The sequence below is a fragment of the Lingula anatina genome, chromosome 3 (assembly GCF_051362555.1).
Source record: "Lingula anatina isolate TDL-2025a chromosome 3, LinAna3.0, whole genome shotgun sequence".
In the NCBI taxonomy this organism is placed as follows: domain Eukaryota; kingdom Metazoa; phylum Brachiopoda; class Lingulata; order Lingulida; family Lingulidae; genus Lingula; species Lingula anatina.
Genome location: NC_141769.1, coordinates 11,442,404 through 11,465,996, shown reverse-complemented (window position 1 = coordinate 11,465,996; position 23,593 = coordinate 11,442,404). Strand labels below are relative to the sequence as shown.

General features: G+C 37.8%; 4 protein-coding genes across 5 annotated transcripts; 2 read left to right on the top strand and 2 right to left on the bottom strand.

Moving 5' to 3' along the window:
• Positions 1-1,568: 1,568 nt before the first annotated feature.
• On the top strand, positions 1,569-5,387 carry LOC106164211 (uncharacterized). The gene is made up of 4 exons (XM_087007938.1): positions 1,569-1,671; positions 3,297-3,435; positions 3,866-3,985; positions 4,287-5,387. The coding sequence occupies exons 1-4, from the start codon at positions 1,569-1,571 to the stop codon at positions 5,191-5,193; spliced, it is 1,269 nt and encodes a 422-aa protein (XP_086864064.1). The 3' UTR covers positions 5,194-5,387.
• A 253-nt stretch (positions 5,388-5,640) lies between these two features.
• Positions 5,641-12,858, bottom strand: LOC106158965 (sterol regulatory element-binding protein 1). Its single transcript, XM_087007430.1, has 16 exons — positions 12,671-12,858; positions 11,608-12,044; positions 11,039-11,392; positions 10,776-10,890; positions 10,495-10,635; positions 10,152-10,343; positions 9,800-9,993; positions 9,381-9,642; positions 8,985-9,151; positions 8,635-8,797; positions 8,301-8,424; positions 7,728-7,964; positions 7,327-7,498; positions 6,640-6,810; positions 6,330-6,447; positions 5,641-6,044 (listed from the first exon to the last, which is right to left on the bottom strand). The coding sequence occupies exons 1-16, from the start codon at positions 12,777-12,779 to the stop codon at positions 5,815-5,817; spliced, it is 3,186 nt and encodes a 1,061-aa protein (XP_086863556.1). The 5' UTR covers positions 12,780-12,858; the 3' UTR covers positions 5,641-5,814.
• Positions 12,859-13,147: 289 nt separating this feature from the next.
• LOC106166208 (sequestosome-1) lies at positions 13,148-17,261 on the top strand. The gene is given in 7 exon segments (XM_013544687.2): positions 13,148-13,603; positions 14,136-14,231; positions 14,685-14,908; positions 15,203-15,587; positions 15,834-16,132; positions 16,400-16,594; positions 16,596-17,261. Coding segments are annotated over 7 exon segments (1,449 nt in total). The 5' UTR covers positions 13,148-13,437; the 3' UTR covers positions 16,680-17,261.
• Positions 17,262-17,376: 115 nt separating this feature from the next.
• On the bottom strand, positions 17,377-23,524 carry LOC106158991 (tetratricopeptide repeat protein 29-like). 2 transcript variants are annotated; one of them, XM_013535138.2, is made up of 11 exons: positions 23,392-23,511; positions 23,144-23,176; positions 22,240-22,498; positions 21,606-21,829; positions 21,152-21,334; positions 20,632-20,847; positions 20,167-20,252; positions 19,832-19,923; positions 19,172-19,295; positions 18,587-18,827; positions 17,377-18,261 (listed from the first exon to the last, which is right to left on the bottom strand). In XM_013535138.2, the coding sequence occupies exons 3-11, from the start codon at positions 22,470-22,472 to the stop codon at positions 18,062-18,064; spliced, it is 1,599 nt and encodes a 532-aa protein (XP_013390592.2). In that variant the 5' UTR covers positions 22,473-22,498; positions 23,144-23,176; positions 23,392-23,511; the 3' UTR covers positions 17,377-18,061. The 2 variants fall into 2 exon arrangements, with proteins under 2 accessions (XP_013390592.2, XP_013390591.2); XM_013535137.2 differs by lacking the exon at positions 23,144-23,176 and having other exon boundaries at positions 23,392-23,524.
• Between the last annotated feature and the right edge of the window lie 69 nt (positions 23,525-23,593).

Here is a 23,593-nt window from a genome sequence, read left to right as displayed (position 1 = left end):
TTTTGTCTGTCATTATTTCCTGCTTTTTGACTGTACATTTGACAACTTTGCTGTGCCTTGTTATCCTCGTAATGATCTCATTTTTCTTTAAAAGATATGTGACTACCTTTGAGATATAAGCAAAGGCTTGGTCCCTGTACTGATTTTTAAACTTTAGGCCGCGCTTGGGACCCCATCACCTGTGCGAAGGAGCACTGTAAGACCACAACCGGGGCCATGTGGTCTTCAAGGCCGCGCGCTCCCTCCCTGCCAGCCTTGGCATAAGATAGATCATAATGGTTGCTGTAGACCCTGCAAGTGTCATAAAGGGAAAGGAAAAAATCTGAACACACAGGTAAGTTTAAATTTTTTAAACTTAAAATGTTTTAGTCATAACTTTGGAAAACAACCGCTTGAAGACAACCATCCTTTGAATTCTCCTCCATCATCTGTTCAATAAGCTGAGAATTGCTCAGATTTCCGCGTTTTCCGAAACTTAAGGCTGCGATACCCTCTACCAGGATTGCAGATAATTGTGTGAACTTTTTTCTGACGCGAGTGGAGAAAAGTTCTTTCATTTAGCTGAGACATATCTCTGCGGCCCTGGTAGAGGGTGAGACTGGGGCGTCTTCCGTTAAAAAACTCTCTAGACACAGCTGTACACAACGAATTGGCCTTCTACGTCTGAGCTATTGTGGTTTTAACCACAATAAATTAAAATAATGTAATTAAAATTACATTATCGGATCTTTTTGAAATATTTATTATGTAATCTGTTGTCAATCATTGTTTCAGGATCCATGCAAAGAAAAGTGCAAGCCATGCATCGCTAAAGAAACTTTTAATGAGCAGTTCGATTACTTATGCAAGTCTTGCCGGGTGTGTGGCGCTAACGAAGTTGTAGTCCAGCAGTGTACAATATACTCGGACACAGTATGCCAGGCAGTGAACACCTCTTTGTAAGTCAAAATTATGTCAAATATTTGACAAATATTCCAGAAAAAAAGGCGACTTAATTAGATATGATTCTTTAAAGTTTAGGATATATTACACACTATAAGATTTAATGGCTCTATATTCTGTTTTGAACATTCTTTCGCTGGTTTGAAATCAAATGGCGCGTATATATGTATGTGTAACTGACTTACTAAGTAAAAAAAATAACATTTGTCCAAATATGACAACACGTAGTAGCCTCAAGCCTAAAGAGTAATTTGATTGTCCTGGACGTTTTTTTATGAGCATAAACATTTTATGAACATAAAAATGTATTAAATGGACGAACAAGGCTTTCAGGTAAAAAAAAAAAAAATGCACACAAAGTTCAACACCATGCATTTAACTGTAATAACACTTTATGTATGTAAATGAGTTGAAGTGCCGAGTTATAACTCATTTGATACGTTTTATATGCGTGTGCTTTTGCGCTTGTAATGTATTTAAAGGTAAACACGTTGTTTAACTTCTAATACACTCCGTTTCATGTCATACTATAAAGCTACTTGTTTTTACTTGTTTTTATAAGTAGTGAAAACGGTGTCGAACTAGGAAGGATACACCCAAGGAACACATCGAAATACACAACCAACATGTCAGCCATACCAACTTGTACGACTCTCGCGTTTTCAGCCGTGGCTTTTGGCACAATTTCCACACAGAAGGACATGGAGCTTTCAGTGAAAGAAAAATCTTGTAAGGTTTACTTAACAATAACCATGCGCTATCATGCGCTATATAGTCAATTTTTTTACTTTGCATTACATAAAGAGATGTAATACAGAAATGTAATGCAGATTATGCATTGTTACTCCCATGTCACTGGTTTATCCAGCATGTTAAAATGGGGCTGGGGTTCAAATTAAAGTTGCAAGGACATTTTCCATTTTTGTTTTCTGAAAATATGACCCATTTTGAGGCATTTTATGTACTTTTCTGTGGGGCTGTTAATCAGCATTTTTTCATTCGAGCCATGGAACAGGGAAGGAAACAGTCATTTTATTTTGGAAAGTGGGTAGAATGCCTAGAAAAGTTTTTGTTTTTATGCTTTACGTTACTGACTGCAATTTACTACATTCTGTATTTGCTGAGTGAAGTTATAACATGTTGGTTATATAAGCTTATACTGTACCTAACAGTTTTCTTTTTTTTTAATCTTGAACACTGTAGCGGATACCGATGACAATTCACCGGATATTTTGATCAAATGGCTACATGCATTACGTCCATTGACCATTGCACTTGTTGTGATATTTGTTGTGATATTTGTGTTAATAGCTGCGTTCATGGCCTACATACACTGGACGAGCAATTATATCTGTAAGTATTACACATTAAAGTCAGTTCTTTATTTGTAGTCTCGAAGATAAAACGCATTAATTGTTTATTAGGATATCAAATGAACCGGATCATAGATTGCATTATCTTTTACAACCAAAACAAAATGCCAAATATTCATAAGAGAGCAGGAGACATTCAAAAGACCTAAAATTAATACAGAACGATTAATGAGTGACTTTTTAACCAGTGCCATATACAAGTTTCAATATTAACAGATAGACTTTTATTTCTTTTTTAACCTTTTAGTTATTTTGTTTTAAATTTGTTTATATGTGTCTTTTAATATTCCTTTATTCTTATTGTCTACTGTTTTTTTTCTACTATGATGCAGTGATTATCCAACTCTCAGGTTGCAAATTTGATAAAAATAATAAAATTAATCTTTCTTCAGATATTTGAATTTTAAAGAAATCGTCATGAAAAATTCACCTTGTCTCTATGATTGGAGATCCACATACCCAACTGCGTTTGTCGTCTCTGAAGACGTCTTGCGATATCGTTTGAAAAAACAACCGAAAGAAATATACAGGGGCGGATCCAGTATTATTGAAAAGGGGGTCTGATATGCAAAGCCGGCCCTCCCCCCCCCCCTTCCCCCCTTCAGGACTCGTTGAAGGACCCCGAAAATTTTTGGTATTTTGGAGGGCAAACGGTGCCATTTGGTACGGTTTAGAACTATGATTCAGCTAGTGGTGTGATTTTTTTTCAGTAATCGAAGGGGGGGAACAGGTCCCCCCTGACCCCTCTCCCCTCTAAAACCCCACTGAATATATATATATATATATATATATATATATATATATATATATATATATATATATATATATATATATAATCTCACATCAGGTGACTTAATAACTGAAGCTTACTTTTCTGTAACTGGTTTGGACATCGTATTATGACATATTCTGGATGATATCAGTAATAACATCACAATGAGCGTATTGCAAATAAAAAAAGTTGTCCTTGTTTCGTTGTAGTAAAAGCCCTGAGGAAGGCACCTGAAAGCTGCAAATCTACCAGTGTTGGTCTCTCTGATAATCAGGATACGCCGAAAACCCGTAGTCATAGATTACCCAAAGTCGGCCCTCCTTTCCGCAATGAAGAAATTAATTCAAGGTAAATGTTAATGTTAATAATGAAATAATGAACTATTTAGTACTTACATCGGATCCGTGGAAATGGACATAGTGGGGTAGCACTGACTTTCGCAAGGAATGTATGGAGAGGGGAGCCCTTCTCAAATCACCAGGGAATGGTCGAAGGTGATATTAAACCTTCTCTCTGTCTTCCCAATTTAAACTCTGTTATATCATCACATGTTAACTTTTATACATGTTTTGGTGTATGTTATAGTTTTAGTACAAAGACATTGTAACTTTAATGTAAAGGTTGGATCAAATCGTTCATATAGAGAACCCTGCAACTTCATCGATGTGCACAGACTTTCTTTCTCTCTCTCTCTCTCTCTCTCTCTCACGCGATATATTGAACTCAAACAATGCCCACAAAGTAGATAAAAGAAACAAGCGTTTCACTCTCTTTCCAGTGGTTTGGGCACATGCAATCCTGCATCCCCCAAAGATGCACCTGGCATTCACACTGTGGAAAGGTTAGATGTGGCGCAATGTGAAAAAATTCCAAAGATCCTGAAGGATGAACTGAGGAAGTACGACTTTTCTTTTTTAAGAAATAAATACATTTGAAAAATTAATGAAAGTTACATTTTAAAAATGTCTTTTCTGTATAAATAGTTTGTTTTAAAGTAAAACATTTCAGTATAATCGATATGAATGAAAATAGAAGTGATATGTGAAATATTCCGTTGGAAAACTAAAGCAAATTACGTTTCATGAAGTCACGTTACACTTGCAATAGTTGCTGGTGGTAGGCCAACTGTTTATTGCTTTACCAAGTATTGTTTTATTTTTATTGTTACAATAAAATGTCTCTGTCTCCATCTTTACTAGGTTCAAGTTTATCGACTGCATGGAGATCTGGAACAACCGACTCAGAGTTCACGTCTGTCTTAGCATGTGCGAGGGAAAAACAAATGAAGAAGTAGAGGAGATGGTGAAATCATTGGTGGAGACTCACGGCAATATAGATAAAACTGACTGTGACGTGGTATTTGCAGAGTCTCCTGTTAAGATAACATTTTATAATTATCCGCCAAGCTCAGGTGCTAAATTAAACATACCTAAAAAAGAGGACTCCGATCGCGAAAGCTACATGACATTAGGGGCATACGCAACAACTGGGACAGAAGGTGAAGTGTACCTTCTTAGTGCAGGACACGGCGTTAAAGATAAAGACAAAGACTCATTTATCGTACATTTAACAAATGATCAAGAAATTACATGCGTTTGTGGGTATCTCGTCAATGACAGAAATTCAGGCAATTTTCCGTGGGTAGATATAACAGCCTTGAAAGCCTGTGGACTGAAAATAATGGACGACTGCGCTTTGGATTACGTCGCCCTTCACAATCTTTGTTTACTGCAGGTATGGAAGTCTGATGTGAAGCTGCTGTCTGAAAAAGTTATGTACAAAATTGGAGCAACGACGGGTCGCACAGAAAGTAGGATCAACGGTAGAGATTTCACGCAATTTAGTACTGGGATTGAGAATGTCGTATTTCTGGAGCACATTTATAATAATGAGATTTTTTGCGAGCCTGGTGACAGTGGCGCTATCGTGCGGAAAAAGGAAGACGACTCGGCCGTTCTCATGCTATTTGGGGAAGTAGATTTCACCCCATCCGGTGGCGAGAAGGCCACAATGGCATTCAAATTGTGCGATGGTCTGGGTGCGCTTACAGAAGTGTCAGGATCCGAATGGAGACTGCTTGTCGACACTGAAGTGGAAATAAAATAGGAGACCGAATAAATTATTCCACTGGGTTCCTCAAATCTGCTTGTTCACAAATAGTTTAAAAAAAGTCGACGTCACACGAGTAGCACTATTCTACTTAAGAAATGTGGATTTTAAATTTAAGACAAATGTTTCACAAAGTTTGATATAACTTAACCAAGACAGCAAGCATAGACAGAAATGAGCACGCTTAAGAATTTGGAATGAAAGAAATCTGCACGCTTGCATTAGTCATTTGAATAATTATCATATTGTGAGAGCAACAATTAGATGAACAGAGTAGATTACGGCTGAGATAATTTTATGAAAAGAATAATTTTTAGTAGGTAATCCTTTATTTCTTGTATAAATAGTGCATTATGCAAAAGTCACATAAATGCCAGCAATATCAAAAGTCTTCAGGTCGTCTAGTATTCAGATTCTCGCAGAATACCATGAATTAGTTATTTTTACGCTGGGTTTATACATACAAGGGCCCACTCTCCAAGAAACGTCGACTCATCACGGACAGAAAATTATACTATCAATACTCTTGTGAGTGAGCACATGCGTCCTTTTCATAAATATCCCAAATTTTCATAAAACCAAAACTCGAGGAAGTAGATGTTAAGGTCTCCTTCGTGCCTAGTAAGCCACCTGTAAAGGCACCTTGCTTGTGGTCATTTTAACCATCATTTGCCTACAGTCCTGAGCAGCACGGGTGTCTCCCATCTGTTCGTACAACTTCTCTGCCTCAGCCAGCATTCCCGCTCGCCTCCCTGGCTCTGCTAGCAGGGCTTCAGGTAGGTGTTTACATGCCATGAGGAGTGCGGTGGCCTGGGCCCGGTCTGGGGTATCTTTGGACTCTGGATAATCTGGGAAATGGACACGAAAATAAGGTGGTGGTGGCCAGGCTGCTTGTTTCAACAAATGAGGTTTCTCTAACAAGCTGGTATACAATACAAGAATTATTTCTTATCCTTCTCATGAACAACTTTCAGAGACAAATTAAATATTGAATTGTGGTTCAGAAATGCACATCATCCAAACTTGAACATCTTAGTTGAACAAAACAATTATGGTCAGTGTCTGTTGATTTTAAATATCAGCACTTTTTATCACTACTAAATGACTAACATTACAAGATATATAGATCTCACCTTTTTCATGGAAAGGAGGAGTTATATGCCTCCTGCGTACACTCCTGTCTAGTAATTGCTGTGTTCTTGCTGGGCTGGCTCCAGCCATTAAACGAGCAGTGGCCTCATGAAGAAATACCTGGAAGAATTTATATGATATCAGATATTTTACTTGCCATTATTTTCAGAATTCAAGTTGGAGCTTTTTGTCCTGAACAACATAGGTGTATAATTTGGCGTGAGTTTTGATTTTCCACTTAGTTTTTAATAGAATAAAGCAGGAATCCACTTTGAAAACAATGCTACATTGATTCTACTAATCTATACTCACTCTTCGTAATGCCACTTTAAAGCATTGTGCTAGTTGTCTCAGACAGCTTAAATCTTGCTGGAATGCTGCCAGTTCAGACGAGGACACTATACTTGTTCCTTTCTCACTGTCAGCCTGCCACACACTGGTCCTGGACAACAGCAGCCAGTCACACACCAACAGCTGAACAGCCTATATTCAAACATATATAGTGAAGTAATAGCACATTCAACTGAAACCAGACCAATCTTGAATTTATACTCATCTGAAAACCAAAACCAAAATGAAACTTTAGTCAATCATTGTTTACAAATACTCTTGTTATTCCACGGTAACTATTTACATCACAACTTAAATCGTCATTTAAAAATTTTATTAATCTGGCCTCCTGTTACTGCAAAGCCTTGTATAACCCGTTAAGCACGCTTCATGCTGCTATAAGCCCCTAAATACATCCATCCCTTTGCTTTTGTTGATAGCTCCAGTCGCTCTATTTGCACTGCAGATGCATTGCATACTATGACAGCCAATGCAATGCAACTACAATGCACTAGAGAGACAGGCAACATCTCGGATTTGCTGCTGCTGCTAGATAAATCACTTGCACAACGTGCATTCTTCACTGCAGTGTGGCTCTCTCCTTCAAGTTCCACATATTTATAATTCACAAACAACACAACGATGCATGATAGGCATTTTCACACCCACCATGTTTTTTTGACAGCTCCTGTTCTCTGCTCCCATGTGCAGACTGTCTCTCAGCAAATGGCCGGCCTGGTTACACAGCTTGATGGTGTTAAAACTGCAACTAGACTTGTGATCAGACAGCAGGTTCTTCCTCGCTTTGAACATGATCAGAACACTCTTGGGGAGAGGATGGCTAGAAATAAAATATGAAACTGTTTTATGGCTTTCAACTTATAGGTGATAAGAATGAGATATAACATACTATAACATTTAACATCATAACACTTTCTACTGACCACTCTAATTCTGACTTTTAGCATTAATTCTTATTTTCCTATTCTTTTTATTATATTTTTAAAGGACATATGACCCCTTTAAAACTCGAACTCATTTTCACAACAAAGGCATAAGAAAAGACTCACTCTTTCTCTTTCAATGCTTTGGGGAATGTCTCAATGATGGGGAACTGTTTCTCTGCAGCCACATCATCTCCCATCAACCAATAGGCTCCAACAGACAGAACAGCTGACCACCATCTGGACACCTCGTCCCCACTGACTATCATCACGCCTCCCTCCAACTTGATCACAGTGCTGGCTGCATTGGAGCAGTCTGCTAGTAGCTGGCTGTACTGCAAGACCTCACTGACTGAGGGTGACCTAGAAAAGACAAGACTTGACTTTTAACGTTTATACTCCAAGAACCAGACAGAATGCTCATTGCAACAGATTTCACTGACCAAAAGACACCCAGAGAGAATAGTAAGATTAACAGATAAGACAATACATAAATGTTCTCTCTTGTATTTTCACAACTTCTGATAAAATTTTTGCATCATTCCTACATCCAAACATTGTACCTTTGTTAAGTAAGAAAAATCTTTAGACCACTTGAGCTTTTAACTTTTTTTTCAGATCTAGCAAATCCAATTCAATACGAGAAATATGTCAAACAAAGGTTATTTTACAGAGAATGTGCCAACTTAATAAACCTACCCATCTGCACTGTGGTCACCATTGTGGATGTTTGGTGAACTGTAACCAGGAGTGACCAGTGTGTACAAGGCCTTCTCCAGCAGGTGCTCTCTGAATGCACGCATTACACAGGCCAGCGGGTCAGCTGAAAAATACAGGATCACATTAAACTAATCTATGCCATCCCTGACATTATGACTATGTAGAAATAAGATGATATCAAGTATTTTGTCAATCTTCACTTTAATACAAATCAAAAGCTGGAAACTTTTTGCACTTATTGAACCAACTAATTTGCAAGGTAACACAGTGTAAAATTGCTAGAATGTTGTGAGCCAAATGTTCAGTGTCTCACCTTCACTGGTCAGTGAGCTATAAATGCTGTCCTTGCTTCCAATGGTCCAGCTGCCACTGACAAAGAACCTGTGTCCCAGTGGGTGACATAGCCACTGCATGGATACAGGGATTTGGCCACTGCCACTCTTACACACAGTCCTGGCCTTGCTCAGGAAATAACGCTAGAATGCAGAAGTGATCAGATGTACTGTCCATGATTACACTGATGTATTATATACAAATCTTATTATTCAATAATATTCATGGGTTTAAAAAAATGCATTGGTTCATGTTGGCATGTTAATACCACCCCAACCCCCTCTTGCCCATCACACACACACACACACACACACACACACACACACTTACTGCAAGGAACTGCATTGCAACTGGTAGGCCCACTTTAGCAGTGACAGCTGCAGTGGCATAGATTTCAGCCAGGGACTCCTGGGATATTTGGTCTGCAGCAGCTTCGGCCAAGTTCACACTACTCAGTGCTAGATTTAAACCTGACAGCACACCTCCGCCACCATGTCCTAAGAAACAAAACAGAAAAGGGACTTACAGAAAGCTTCATTTGCCTTGTCACTTTTCAACAACAAGCTGTTTTTAGGCACTTAAAGAGTGAGCAAACAATTGCTAACACTGCAACCTTTCAGCAAGAGTTCAGCTTAAAGTGTCATTTTCATAGGGGGAATTGGTTTTACTGTTAACAATTTGATAGAATATAAAACATATTTATCTTGACATGATAATGTTTCCTACCTGTTAGCCATAGTTGGTTTAGCTTATGATAGGCCAAAGCAGCATTCTTTGAGGACTGCTTGGCTTCTGTGGCCTTGGATTCACTTGTCCTCAAGCCCCCGGCCCTGCAGGACATCCACTTGCCAATATAGAGACGATGAAGGGCCTGGCGCAGGAGGTTCCAAAACATACTTGCTGCTAGGTCAAAGTTGGAGGTTGGTAAGGAACGACCAATGGCAGAAAGACTTTTCTGTAGTTGAATGTTGGCCGTGTTGTATTCCCCCTAAAATGAGTACACTTGTTTTTGAATCTTTGAAGGTGACATGAATATACAACAATTTATAAATGTTACATCAATATACTGTTCAATTAAAACATTAAATAAAAAATTTAAAGTCTTGGATTAAATTCCAACACCATCACACCTGTTATGTACTTACCCGTGCTAAATCCATATCTGCCTGCTTGCGATGCCGCCAAAACTGCACTGAAGTTTCAGATAAGGGCTTGGTCACAGGTTCTCCATAGATGAGAATACGGGCCAGCACCCCAAACACCAGTATTGTGTTTAACATCCATATGAATGCTGAAGGGAATAACCAATCCCACCAGCTGACTGGACCACTTGCAAGATCTGAAGTAAAAAGTGACAATCTTGATGTTGACATATAGGTATTCTATGTTACTCATCGAGGAGTACTTTTTTCGTCTACACCATACAGAATCTCAATTCACACAACCATGTTTTATAAATGTTTATGACTTATGATTTAATGTATTCTTCAAACTTACCTTCACTTCCCAGGCTGTTAAGCGTTCTTGCACTGCCCATATGTCCCCCTGTGTAATCCCCAGCTATTCCTCTGTCCACACTGCCCATCAGAGCACCAAAAGGGTTGAATGCCAAGATAGCAAACATGAACACACACAGGGCCATGCGAGACCTGTCCATCATGGCGCGGGTAGTAAGACTGCTGCTGCCATCTAAAAGCATTACACATTGATCTTCAGTTTCTCATCTTAACATCACAGCCAGTGATAGATCTTTTAAGGCAAATGTATTATGGTGAAACAAATAGTTTAACAACAGCATGTTTCATAAGCTATAAATCACATCATTAGTTCTTATTATTACCTGAAGAGTTGCTGTCCTCACTAGAACATGGACTAACTGGCTGGTCAGTATCACTGGTAGGAGGACTGTGGATTGGAGACCCAGTCTCAGAATTAGGTGGGGTCAAGTATTCCTGACCACTGGTCAGTAAATCTGCAATGTCTGAATAAAAACAACATTTATTAGTCAAACAATCCTAATTACTGAAATAATTGCACCCTCATCTAAGCAGGTTCTATTCTTTACATATTTTGAAACCTCCCCCCCCCCCACCCTATGTAAATAAGATCCATAATACTCACTCTGCTTCTTCAAGGCCATCTTGAGAGCCATATTTTCCTGCTTCAATCTATTGTTCTGTTGTTGCATGTATTTCACATATTCAATGGCCTTTCTCAATACTGCAGACTTGTTCAACTAGAAAAATAAAAGTGTGAATAGTTACATAATATACTTACAACAATTAATTCCATGTTAAATGAAAATAAGACTATTTTCCAGTCTCAACCAAATACTTATGCTTGCATCATAAAAACACTTAATAATACTTCCAAACATTTCATACCTTAGCATCAGTCCCTGACACAAGGTCTTTCAGCTCCAGAATCTTATCATTGATACTGAGCCTGTATCTTTTCTCAATAGCATTATGCGCTGTCCTCTTCTCTCCTTTGGGTGGGTTTTTGGTCTGAGATGTATTCAACCTGGAGATGGGAACCTTCTCAGCGTCCACCAGCTGTATGGGGATACTAGTGGTCAGTATTGCGCTGCCTTGGCTAGTGGTCACCACAGTTTGGACAGGGTTGACTGAAGTGGTCACAGTGTTCACATTGCTCAAATTACTCAAAGCTGGAGAGGTGGTCGAGATGGTAACTACCTTTGGGGAGGTATCTGGCTTCATCTGTGCTTGCAGTAACAACTGGAAAACAAAAAATATATAATTAAATATATTTCAACAATACTAGAAACACATTTTAGACGTAACCAAAAACCAACCTACTTCAATGAACACAGGACTATAAACTGCCCATTCCTTTTATCACAATTTTAATTATTATTATTTCAAACTTTCTGAAATATCAAGTTTATCTTTTATGTGTCATTCTGCAGCAGTTTCCACATATGTGTACATACCTGTTGTAACTGCTGTAAAGTAACTTGTGCTTGCTGCTGTTGTTGCTGCTGCTGCTGTTGCCGTTGTAAATTCTGCAAGGCATTTTGTAATTTCTGCTGTTCCACTTGCTGTGCTAGCTGTTGTAATAATAACTGCTGTGGCTGCTGTTGCTTCACGTTCTGCGCTGATTGTTGCTGCTTCTGTTGAATTTGTGGCTGTTGTTGAAATAATTGCCTCAGTGGTTGCTGCTGCTGCTGTTGTGTTACTTGCTTGTAATCAGGGGGAGGTTTAAGTGTCTGTGACTCATTGAAATTTAGAAGAGCATCTAAATTGTCAAGATTTAAGTTCGGGTCATCCAGCACTGGAGACAAGAGATCTGGGTCTGTTTTGATAGCTGATAACTGACCATCAAACAAATCATCTGGAGGTGCACCAGGACACAAATATTGCATCATATCTGAAAAACAAGCAATGATGTGTGGATATTAATTTCGATATCAATTCATTTGTCAAATAAAATTAAAAATATCATTTACAACTGATGCAACACTGAAATGTACACATAAAACTCAACCTTACTCAAGATACGGGGTAGATAACTGTGTGGTCTCAAAATGCAGTACGCAAGTTCAGTAGTACTATGACACTCAACTTCAAGATCTGCTGTGAACTGAATATGACACTGAAATACATTTTTTATCGTTCAGAGCAATATCTATTTAGAAAGACTATAAGAAAAGTCGAGCACTGAGATCTCGTCGCGTCACACTTGATAGTAACAGGCTGATCGTCCATTTTCCTTGACATTAAAACAATTGCTCAGATTAGACTGAAGGAGTTGGAAATACACCAACACATTGTAGTTGTTTGACCAGAAACATTTACAGCAACAGCAGCCCCATACAATAAATCAAGTGTTGACCATTTATGTCATGCTTTTCAAAGTTAATGCGAATGAAACTGTTCTGACAGCTGGAGCGCACAAACACGGTTCTTTTAGGACTGGAGGCAAGTTGTAAACAACGTGCATAACTTTGGAAGTACACGGCCTACAAACACCAAATTTTCACAAAATGCTCTTACCATCTATGTCACCTATTCCTGTTGTTTCTAAATCTGAAGGTACATTGAAACTTGCTCCTAGATCGGGTAAAGTATCGGAGGAAAACGGCCACCCTCCTTGGTCGGCCATGATTGTTGTCCACTGCTGGTAGCACCACGAGATTTTGACCAATCACATCGCGCGCAGTGCATCGGATGATTTTACGTCGTACGTTAACTTTGGCCTAGATATTAAATATAGGTCGTTAATATGACAGCCGCAATAGTGATATATTTTATTAAAAATGATTATTTCTTCAACTCAGATATTTGATCAAGCAAGCACACACTCGGTGAAATCATATTTATTGACTAATATCGTGTTGAAGCAATTTATGTTTCAGTTGGAAATGTTTTATCCCTTAGTCATCCCCGAAAATTCTAGACCAAATGACTCGGAAGTAAAAAGAATTTTCCGTACAGAACCGAACAGCTACGGAAAAGCTCGATGCATTATGTTTTGGTCACGTGCTCCAAAACCTGCGTAAGCTAGCGTAATCTCTCTCGTACGTTTCATAAGACTAAATGATTCAGCAAAATTTTATCTTCAAAATTGTCAACTAACAGCTGTCACTGAATCACTTAAGAAGTTTCTAGATTGTCGTGACAAGCAGTATATAACCGGTGTGTGTACGATCTTTAGCATACGTTCACTTTTGACGAAGAGAGGGAGATACTAGCTACGAACATCAACTCGACCTAATTCAAGACAGAGAGAAGTGCAGAGTAACAACAATCGGTATTTCACCATGTCCCTGACAGTGAAAGCGTACCTTGAAAAGCAAGGGCAACAACCAGAGATTAGACGGTTTACCATCGACCAAGATGTAGCCACCAACTTCTCTTACTTTTGTAAGAAAACGGCACAGATTTTTCCAAGTTTGGCATCTGAGAATTTTTCCCTGTATTGGAAAGGTAAAGACATGCGTGTACATGAATTAAAAATTTTGATGATGTTTGCATAATTTTATGGAGTGAGACTGAGAATTATAGAATAGATACTATGGCGAAGCATATAGAATAAGAAATAATACTAAATTAAATTATGACGACTCGTACGGTATGTTACATTATATTTTACTCGATGTAAAAATTTGGAATTCGGCATCAGAAATCTGAAGTAAAAAACTTTCACTGTCCCTTAAATGCGCAATACAGTGCAGTACACTAGAAAAAAAGAGTCCAGTAGTAAAAAAAAAAGGATGACAAGCTTTTTTAGCGTTAGATACAGACACATTTCTGTTTTAGCTTTTTTAACACGAAGTTGTCATACTGTGTACAGTAGGTATAATTAATGTAGAGAGGGATACAATGTACTAGTATACATAGCAAATTAAGAAATATGTTCTTATTTCTCACTGGTCCGAAATATCCTTAATGAAGCCAATAATTTAAAGGCTAAAATGCATCATGAAATAATACAAACAGTGCATATTATGTATTGTAGATGTGGAGGGAGACAACATTGCATTCTCCAGTGATGATGAGCTAACAGAGGCTCTGGGGCAGATCCAGGGAGATATCTTCAAGGTCTACATTACAGGTTAGTTGAAAAGAAATTGTGTGTGGAGAGGAGCCTAAAAGAAATTTCTGTAATGAAAATATAAAAATGAAATAAGTTGATTTGCATTTTGCGTTTTTCTGTATGGAAGATATATGTACTTTTGGTACTGAATGACATTCCCAAATTGAACTCCGCCATCTTGAATACATTTGTTTACATTGTGACATGGTCTTAATTTGATGAGTCAGCCTCAGGTGGATCAGTGTATGTAGGATTACAAAAGAGCTTGCCTTTATTGCAAAGCTTTATTTATAAACAAATAAATTGAAAATTGGCTTTTTTTTAGTTGCTTGGTAGACTTTTCTCTTTTAAGATCTCAATCCAAGTATTTTTTCCTAAAATTTATGATCAAACCTAAGGTGCATCTGCAAATTAGCATTTTTCCAACAATTTGAGATGACATTTCTATTAACGGAAACCTAATTATTTCAGAGACAGGTGCCCCTAAGCAACAGCCACAAGAAGAAGAGGGTTATGAAAAGGTCCACCACCCCGGTGTTGTTTGTGACGGCTGTGAAGGTCAGATCTATGGACCCAGATTTAAGTGTATGATCTGCCCAGACTATGACCTGTGTGGCAACTGTGAGGGCAAGGGCCTCCACACAGAGCATGACATGGTGCGCATTGCTCAGCCAGGCTGCCATGGACCTTTCATGGTAGGTTTTTTTAATGCACAATAAAGTTTTCTTTATAGTTTATTTCAAGAATTTATGGTTATTTCTTAATTTAAATGAAATCATGTAGTGTTCTTTTTTTTCTTAATGTGCATTTGATTTCTCTGTAATATCAGAATTTTAGTGTAATAGTTGAATGTAGCTAGATCTGTCTGTTTATAAATTAAAAGGTGAATGATGATTGAGATATATATCTCTAGAAATCTCTCTGCAGCCAATCCTTGTTTCTGAATGAAATCTGCATGATCATCTGCCATAATGCATATTTCTTTTCAGGGTGGTTTTTTCCCGCCACCACCACCATATAACCAGGGTGGTCGTCATGGTGGACCTGGCCCATGGAGAGGTCATGGTCCCAGGGGCCCTCGTGTGAGCTGTGGGTCATGTGAAATGCCCTGGGGTGGGCACAAGGGCAATGGACCCCCAAAGTGGATGAAAAAATGTTTTAAGAAAGCATGGCTCCACAACATGATGAATCAGCAGCAAAAGCAGCAGGGAGAGGGAGAACAGCAGCAGCAGGAAGAGTCTAATGGGCAGCCACCCGAGGAGGGTGCTACAGCAGCTGGAAGTGCAGAGGGAGGACAGCAGAATGCCAACAGTGCTCCAGGAGATTTTCTGAAGAGTGTTGGAGAAAGTGTGGCTGCCATGCTGGATCCTCTTGGTGAGAAGTTAGACTGTCAAGATATACTAAAATAAGCTGTATTAATCATCAAAATTGTTCTTGTTGAAGAATACTTATTGTAACATTGATTTCAGGATCTTCCAGCTTCCTTACATTTTCAAAAAATTGTTTGGTTATGTCCAGGAAATATAGCAGGTCCTTTAATGTTTAGATAGCTTGTGATTAATAATTATACTTCCTACAAATTTCCAGTAAGGAAAATAAAATGTTTTATTTTACACATAGGCATAGATGTAGAAGTTGATGTGGAGCACAAGGGAAAGCGACAGAGATGCAGAGATGGCAACTGGGTGCCTTGGTGGCAACAGTTCGCAATGTGGGGTGGGGTGCCACCATATCAGACCCAAGGTCAGGGTCAAGGTCAGAACCAGGGTCAGGGTCAAGCTTCAACAACAACAAGCAAGGATCAAGGGCCAAAGGAAGGTGAAAAGGCCACAGCAATGGAGGAAGATACTGGGGAGCTTACAGATGCCAGTAAAGCCCCTGTTATCAGTTCTGCCCCTCCTTTGGATGAACCTATGCAGGTGAGTAGCCATTTGTTTCTCACTGGTTTAAATTGGTGAAAAAATGACCACTGGTGTGCTTATTTAGAACACTGGAATACTGAGTATATATAAAGGATATGTCATTATTATTATTATTACTACATTTTATTATTGAATTGTGCTTTATACTGTACTCAGGGTATTTGGCTGATTGTTTAGATATGTGCTAAACTTAGTGTCCCTTCCAGCATATGAGTTGTTGTATCAGTTATTCTAAAGAACATTCTTCAATTGTTTCCCTTGTAGGATGCTGCACCAGACCAAAAGCAGGGCAGTGATACAGAAAATGGATGGACAGTTATTGATGGTCAGCCAGGGCCAAGTGGAGCCAGTCAGCAAGGACAGCAGCCTCTCTATCCCCAGCTCTCACAGACACCACCTCACCCCAACCCCAAGGTGGCAGATGCCTTGGTCAAGATGAAACAGATGGGGTTTTCAGGTTGAAGATGGCTGGCTCACTCGCCTCCTCGAGTCCAAGAATGGGGACATTGTGAAGGTCCTCGATGCATTGAAACCACAGAATTAATATTCTGTGAATTTTTAATTTGACCAGACACCTATGACTGAATGTTTATAGTAACCAGACCTTTTAGATGTGAAAACTGATGTTGTTTTTAGCACATATGAAGTGATTTCACCATGATGGGTAGGCTTCCTGTCACCTTACTGTTGGAAAGTTGACGTGATTGACAGTGACATTTCCTTCTTCTTAACAGCCATGTTTAAAGAGGGATTCTTGTAACTGTGAAGGTTTCCAACTGAAATGTGGCAGAAGTCTTCAGTGCATACCTGATGTTTCAAACTAGAGTGACAATTGTGATGGTTGTGATTTGTCTCAACTGTTGCAATTGTGGACATGCTGAACGTATTTTTTGGTCTGGTTGGGCAGGCCCAGGGTGGAGTTGGTTACTTTTTGTTAAGAGAAGTTACATTTGTAATATCTGGCTGAATACAGTGGCTAAGTAAACAGCCAGTGTTATGAGACTTCTGATTTTACAGGCATATGTACTTCTGAACTGAATATTTTTTCTGTGGTGTAAAACAGAATTCTAACACAATGTATGGTTTTACCAATTTTACAGAATAGAATAAAACTAATGGAAAAGATTGTTGAATTGTTTTCATTTTTTTTGCATGTATTTATCATTTGGGCAGCTTATTTCTTGAGAACCCAGATTTAAATGTTGGAAGAATAATAACTAAATTAAAACTTTAACACAGAATAATAATTCTAAAGACTTTATTTACAAATTGTCACACAATTAGCCCACTTTTGTACTACTTCATTTCTGTATAATGTTCTTCTGGGCAATTTTAATGCGGCAACGTGTAGGTATGAACATAAAAGGGTTTTTCAGCATATGTAAAATTTTACTTATTGCAAAGAAGTCTGCACTCAAAAGTGAGGAATATCTTTCCTACATCATGAAATAAGCATTATACAGAAAGTAATGCCTAATGAATGAGTCAATAAAATGCTAAACTATAAATCTAAATAACATTGACATAACAGACAAAAAATAAACTATATTTTATATACACTAGTTCAATAAGAATATAATCGACCTTTATTTTGGAGAGAATCATTCATGGTGAAATTTGGCATATGCAGGTTAATCAAACTATAATCTGGACGGATGGTATGACTGTCTGTAGACCTAGAATTTTAGCCATCAAACAAAATTCTCTCCAAACACGTCACAAAACTGATGTTACTTTCCCTTCTCACTTTCCTTCATTATACTCAATACCTATCACAGAATGGATTTCAATGTTTATCAAGATGTCTGTTTCATATGGATTGATCCGTCTATTGTTTTCCTTCAAGTCTGTCTCTTCCCTTCATTCAGACCAGAGGACTGTTAATATACTAGCTACAAGAGCAGTTCATTACATGGTCTTGTGGGTTCAACTTTCTGCAGGTGCTTGGCTGTCTGCTGGTTCTTGGTTCTCTGTAGCCTGTTCTACCTCGCCTTGACTTGGGGTACCCTCACCCTCAGTGGCTGGTGCCGTCTCTGTGGCTGCTGGCTCCATGTTGGACACATCCCTGGAAGCAGGCTCAGATTGTGTTTGGTGGGATGCTGGGGTTGTGCTCGGTTGCTCTTGCTCTGTAAATAGGTTAACAAATTGATATATATTACAAATAATTAAATATATGATCATTTATTTATCAACAAAAATGTCTCCAAGAAAACAATTCATGGTCTATAAAACTATATGGTTGGCTTTCTTGTGTCTTATGTAGTTATGGCAATAAAATATGGAAAAAGGAGCCAAATCATCATAATGTTAGAGGAATTCTACATACTTGCAAATATGTCAACAAAATATTATGTATGACTAAAAACAAAATCAGTGGTTTCAGTAATGTCAATACACTAAATATTTTCATTTCATGAAATCCTAAAGACAAGAATGCCTGTAAAAACATACCCTGTTTCTCCTGAGGTATCTCCTTGCTGAACTCGTCCACCCTGGTGCTCTTCCACTCCACCTGTCTCTCCATGCTGGGCTTGGTGGGGGTAATCAGGTGGTTACAGAACCCCTGCATCATGTTGTGGGCCATTGCAACACCATAATGGACCCTGGACGTCTTGATGGACTCCTGGTCATTAAGGGCTCTGGACAAGTTGTAGGCCTTGCTGAAGTATTCTGTGGCTTTGTCATATTTGCCCTGAAAACAAACACATGATTAGAATTTTTTTTAAAAATGAAAGATAATCAAAACCATTAATTATTGGGACTGTTTTTTTTTTGTTCATCCTTTTTCAGAATAAGTTCAAACATGAAAATGTTCAGATATAAACATACATCGTACACAGTTTTAAAATTGATACCAAGCACATTTGATATCATTATTTACATATTTTAACCAAAGAACAATAACAATGTCTATCTATGGGCTATCTCAGTCACTGATCCATTTACTAAAAGGCAAAATACTAAAATTTTCAAAATTGTGATGAAACTGAGGGTCCCTGTAACAGAAAGTTCGCACATAATATTTTCAAAACTCACCAGTGAATTGAAAACAGCTCCCAAATTGCTGCAAGCCTTGCTATAAGCCTTCTCTTGCTTACTCCTCTCAGCAACCTCACAGAACTGCTCCAAATAACGGATGCTTTCATTGATTTTACCAAGACTGAAAGTATAGCATCACAAAGCTATTATTATCTTCACACAGCAATGACCAAGTGTAATACATTAAATGCATGTGCCACATGTCTAGAAGTCCTACCAGCTGTTAATCACATGAAGCATAAATATTTTCACAGAACATTATGTATTTAAATAATAACAATAATCATATTTTTAAAAAATGCCCTTCAATAAATATTGCAGACGCGATAATGACAAGACATGCAATAAAATATATATCATCTTCTGAATCAATGAAAATCATCAAAGACTGCAGACAGCATAAAACTAGGCTGTCAGTGTAAAATGTGCAAAAGTGAGGTGTGGTTAACTTTTAAGCAATAAACTTTAAGGCTTAATTCAACACATCAGGAATGTCTGCTTAGAAAGCACTACAAAATATTGTACAATAGACACCGCACATTTTAGTCTGACACCCAATTCGTTTCACATCTCGCAAAAAAATTCAGCTTGAATATGGGCCATCTCAGATGATTCCCATTAATGATTCAACCAACCAATAAGTCATAAGAAAACTACCTTTCATAAGACTTTGCAATGGCTTCACATGCTTGGCCGATACCAACATCATCATTCAGTTGCTTGCAGGTCTCCAAGAAGTCATTCAGATACTGTAATGAAATTAAATATACTAATACGTTTCTTTTATCATTAAATAATGAATGTGAGAAAAAGTGGAACATAAAGTCCTTTGAAATATTCTGAAATTCTCTTTTCCAATGTGAAAATAAAAGTTAAATCAACTTTATATATTAGCTTAATCAACTTTATAGACTAAAGATTACTGCAAGTATGAATTTGTGTAATGTAAAACAGTCTGGCAATCAAATATCTGATGGTCCTGATGGTCTTACCAAAAGAGCAGTTTCAGAATCTTTTGCCTTTTCATATGCAAGCCCCAATCTGTAGCTGGACTCTCCCTTGAGTTTTAGGTCACCACCTGTAGAGAAAGAATATTGCAATTATAAACAATTACAGCTTAAAAATTCTTTTCATCTGACCAGCTTGCCATTATGAATGGCAATTCTTTAACAGTTAGCCTTATACCCTAAAATAACATCTCTTTCAAATATCTTTTGTCACTAGCACAGGTGACAGAAGTAAATACAAGTAACAAACTGATAATGACATAACAGAAATAAGCACAACATAAAGTCCATATCTATAATTTCAATTTTGTAAATTTAATTTACAAAATTCCAGCAAGCTTTTATTATTATTATTATTATTATTATTATTATTATTATTATTATTATTATTATTATTATCTTCCCTGGTCATATTGCCCCATAACATGCCATCTATCCCCCTTGTCTCACCTTCCACAGCCATATTGTAAGCTTTCACAAAATAAGACAGAGAGGCCTCCTGCTCTTTGTTAGCCTCCAGTTTGTTCCCAATAGTTGTGTACACCCTCATGAGATGGTTACAGGACACAGCGTGCAGTGTGACCCCCTCATTGGTGACCCAATCCTTGTGTTCTGAGGCATGGGTGTGGAAGTTCTCTAACTGTTCTGCTGAATTGAAGTAATCACCTGGAAAAGGATGTCATGGTGTATTACTACATGTTCCATATCATCTCATCTTTCAAAAGGTGACAATTTTTTTGAATATATCTTATCCAAAAGGTTTATACTGTAATTAAACAAAGCAATATTTCCCATTCACAAAGAGACGTACAATAGTAAAAGTCAGATTTATATTACCGATATTAGACAAATGAAATATTTACCTGGACATGAAATGATACCATTAAAGTAAAGTGTCACATTTCAGACCAATGTATCTCATTAACATAAATCAAAAAGACAAAACAGGATGACTAATGCACTATCTTACCACTCTCTTCCAAAGCCAGTCCCACATTACAGTGTGCCTCAGCCTGGAACCTCACATTAGCCTTGATGGAGCCACTGGTGTCCAGACACGTGGTGTAGAAATGATCTGACAGCCACTTGTCTCCTGTGCTCTGGAAATACTTGGCCAGCTGATACCGAGCATTGTACACTTCCTCATAGTCATCTGGAATGGCAGACATGAATGTCTTTTCATAAGTGTTGCATACATGTGTTTTGATAGTATATCCAGCAAAATATACAGATCTATGTATTTAATGGTAGCATTGATATCATGATGCAAAAAAAAAAAAAAGCATGTGCCTATATGCATACACAAAATAGATGTATCCGTGATATAAAATAAGCACAAATTAAGTCTTGCAGGGGGATTTCATCATGATAAAGCCTCTCCTCTCCCAAAACTTCCTGGGTTTGGCATATGGTGTAAAACTCACCTTTTCTAAGGGCAGCCTCAGCTCTTGTAAGGAAAACTTTAAGCATTTCTAATTTCTCATGTTCCTCGTCTAACATCATCTGTGTCCACATCATGGACTCTGGCCCTGCTGCCTCTCTCTCAGAGTACTGGCGCTTGACCAGTGCAAACAGTTCAGAGAAGGACCTATGGAAGCCTTCCTGCAGCATGTCCAGGCACAGGTTGTGCATATAGGTATTACGGTACCTGGTGAAAGAAACAAAACATTAAAATAAAGTGTTAAATTTGTTTAACTTTTTTTTTTATTTGACAATCCAATGTACAAAATGAACATCAGGTTGCAGCTGTAATAGGATAAATTACCTAGTCAATGCCAGAACAAATTTGGTCTGTCAAATACTGAAACTGTAAAACCTTAATTGCCAGGTTGGGCAAATTTTTACTTTTTGAGCTGTTTGCTATACACCACATCTGTGCTCCACCATAAAATGTGTAACCTTAGAACAATCTATATTGTTACACAAGGTAGTTACTTTAAGATACATACTTTAATTGCCTGGTCAATCACTCAAATCATAGAAAAGTTATAGTAAACACTGCATCATTTCAAAAACTGATCATTATGATATATCTTATTCTTAAAATATGTCACTCACGCTGCTGTTTCCCTCTTGGTCAGTTCAGGTTGCTGCGAGCGAAGCGCTGCTTGTCTCATCAACATCTCTTTCTCCTTCTTGCCTAGAGACCTGCGCATAGGCTTCAAGTAGCTCTTTGTGCTCATGGAAGGAGACCTGGCAGTAACAGGGGGGCTGGGCATGTGGTGCTGCTGCATGTTCTGCTGACCCATTTTGCCAGAATGCTGGCGGATAGCCGGTAGAGCTGTAGTCATCTTTAGATTTTTTATTTCTTATTTATCTGAAAAATACATAAATAGTAACAAAATGAAAAGAAAAATAGATGGCTCCAGTAACTGTGGTTTTACCTCTATAACATACAGTACTAGGTAATTTTTTTAATTTTTATCAATCCATATGTAAATTTACTGGTCATTCAATCAAGTTTGTGTCATAACTGTGCAAAATTGTTGCCTTATTCATAATAAAATAGTTTTAAAGGGTCTTCTAAAAATGCATCATGGTTAAAGGGCCATCCACCGGATTTTCCTGCCAAACTGAATTTTCCTGGGAAAAAGAGCAATTTTGTCCTAGCCGCAAATAATTGCTTGGCCCATCTTTGTATATGGAATTGATCTTTTCTTCCATTTAAAATACAGATATACCAAGCTGGCAGTGGCTAGCCAAGTAGGCTGAGAAGATAATAACAACATACTGGGTACCCTCCAGATAAACTTTTAGATAAAGGGTTTTATTGTCTTTAGAATCTGAATTAAAAGATTTAAGAAGAACAGAACATGAACATGACTGTGAGAGATTTCAAACACATAACAATCTATAACAATTCATTTTGGCAGGAAAATACGGTGGAGTGGCAATTTAAATTTCAATAATATTTTCGATTTATATCACAATCTAAATACTTAATGGACACCTCTCAACTTACTTAAAAGTTTTGGGTCTACTACTATTTGTCAAACTAAAAAAGATTTAAAGTTTGCTGTATCATATTATGAAACATTCCTAAAAAAGATCCAACCTGAAGAGATTTTAGTCAAATTAAAATGACACGTCAGTCAAATATTTATCAAATTCATGTACGTGTAGTGCGTTCCCTTAAACGTACGAACTGCACAAAATGAGCTCTTAAAATTATATTTCAAAACTTCAGGTGAACTTAAAGATGTAACCTACCTTTTTATAATGTTTAACGCACGATGATATTAAAAATAGGCAGATATGCCCGTATTTTCAAGTGACAATCGACTTCCATATCAAAATCATTTTCCAAAATGGCTGCGCTAGTGTGATGTATCTAGGCAACGATATTCCGCAGTGAATATGTATACGAAACAATACAATTGTAAATTTGTGACTTACGTTCAAGATAGTTCTT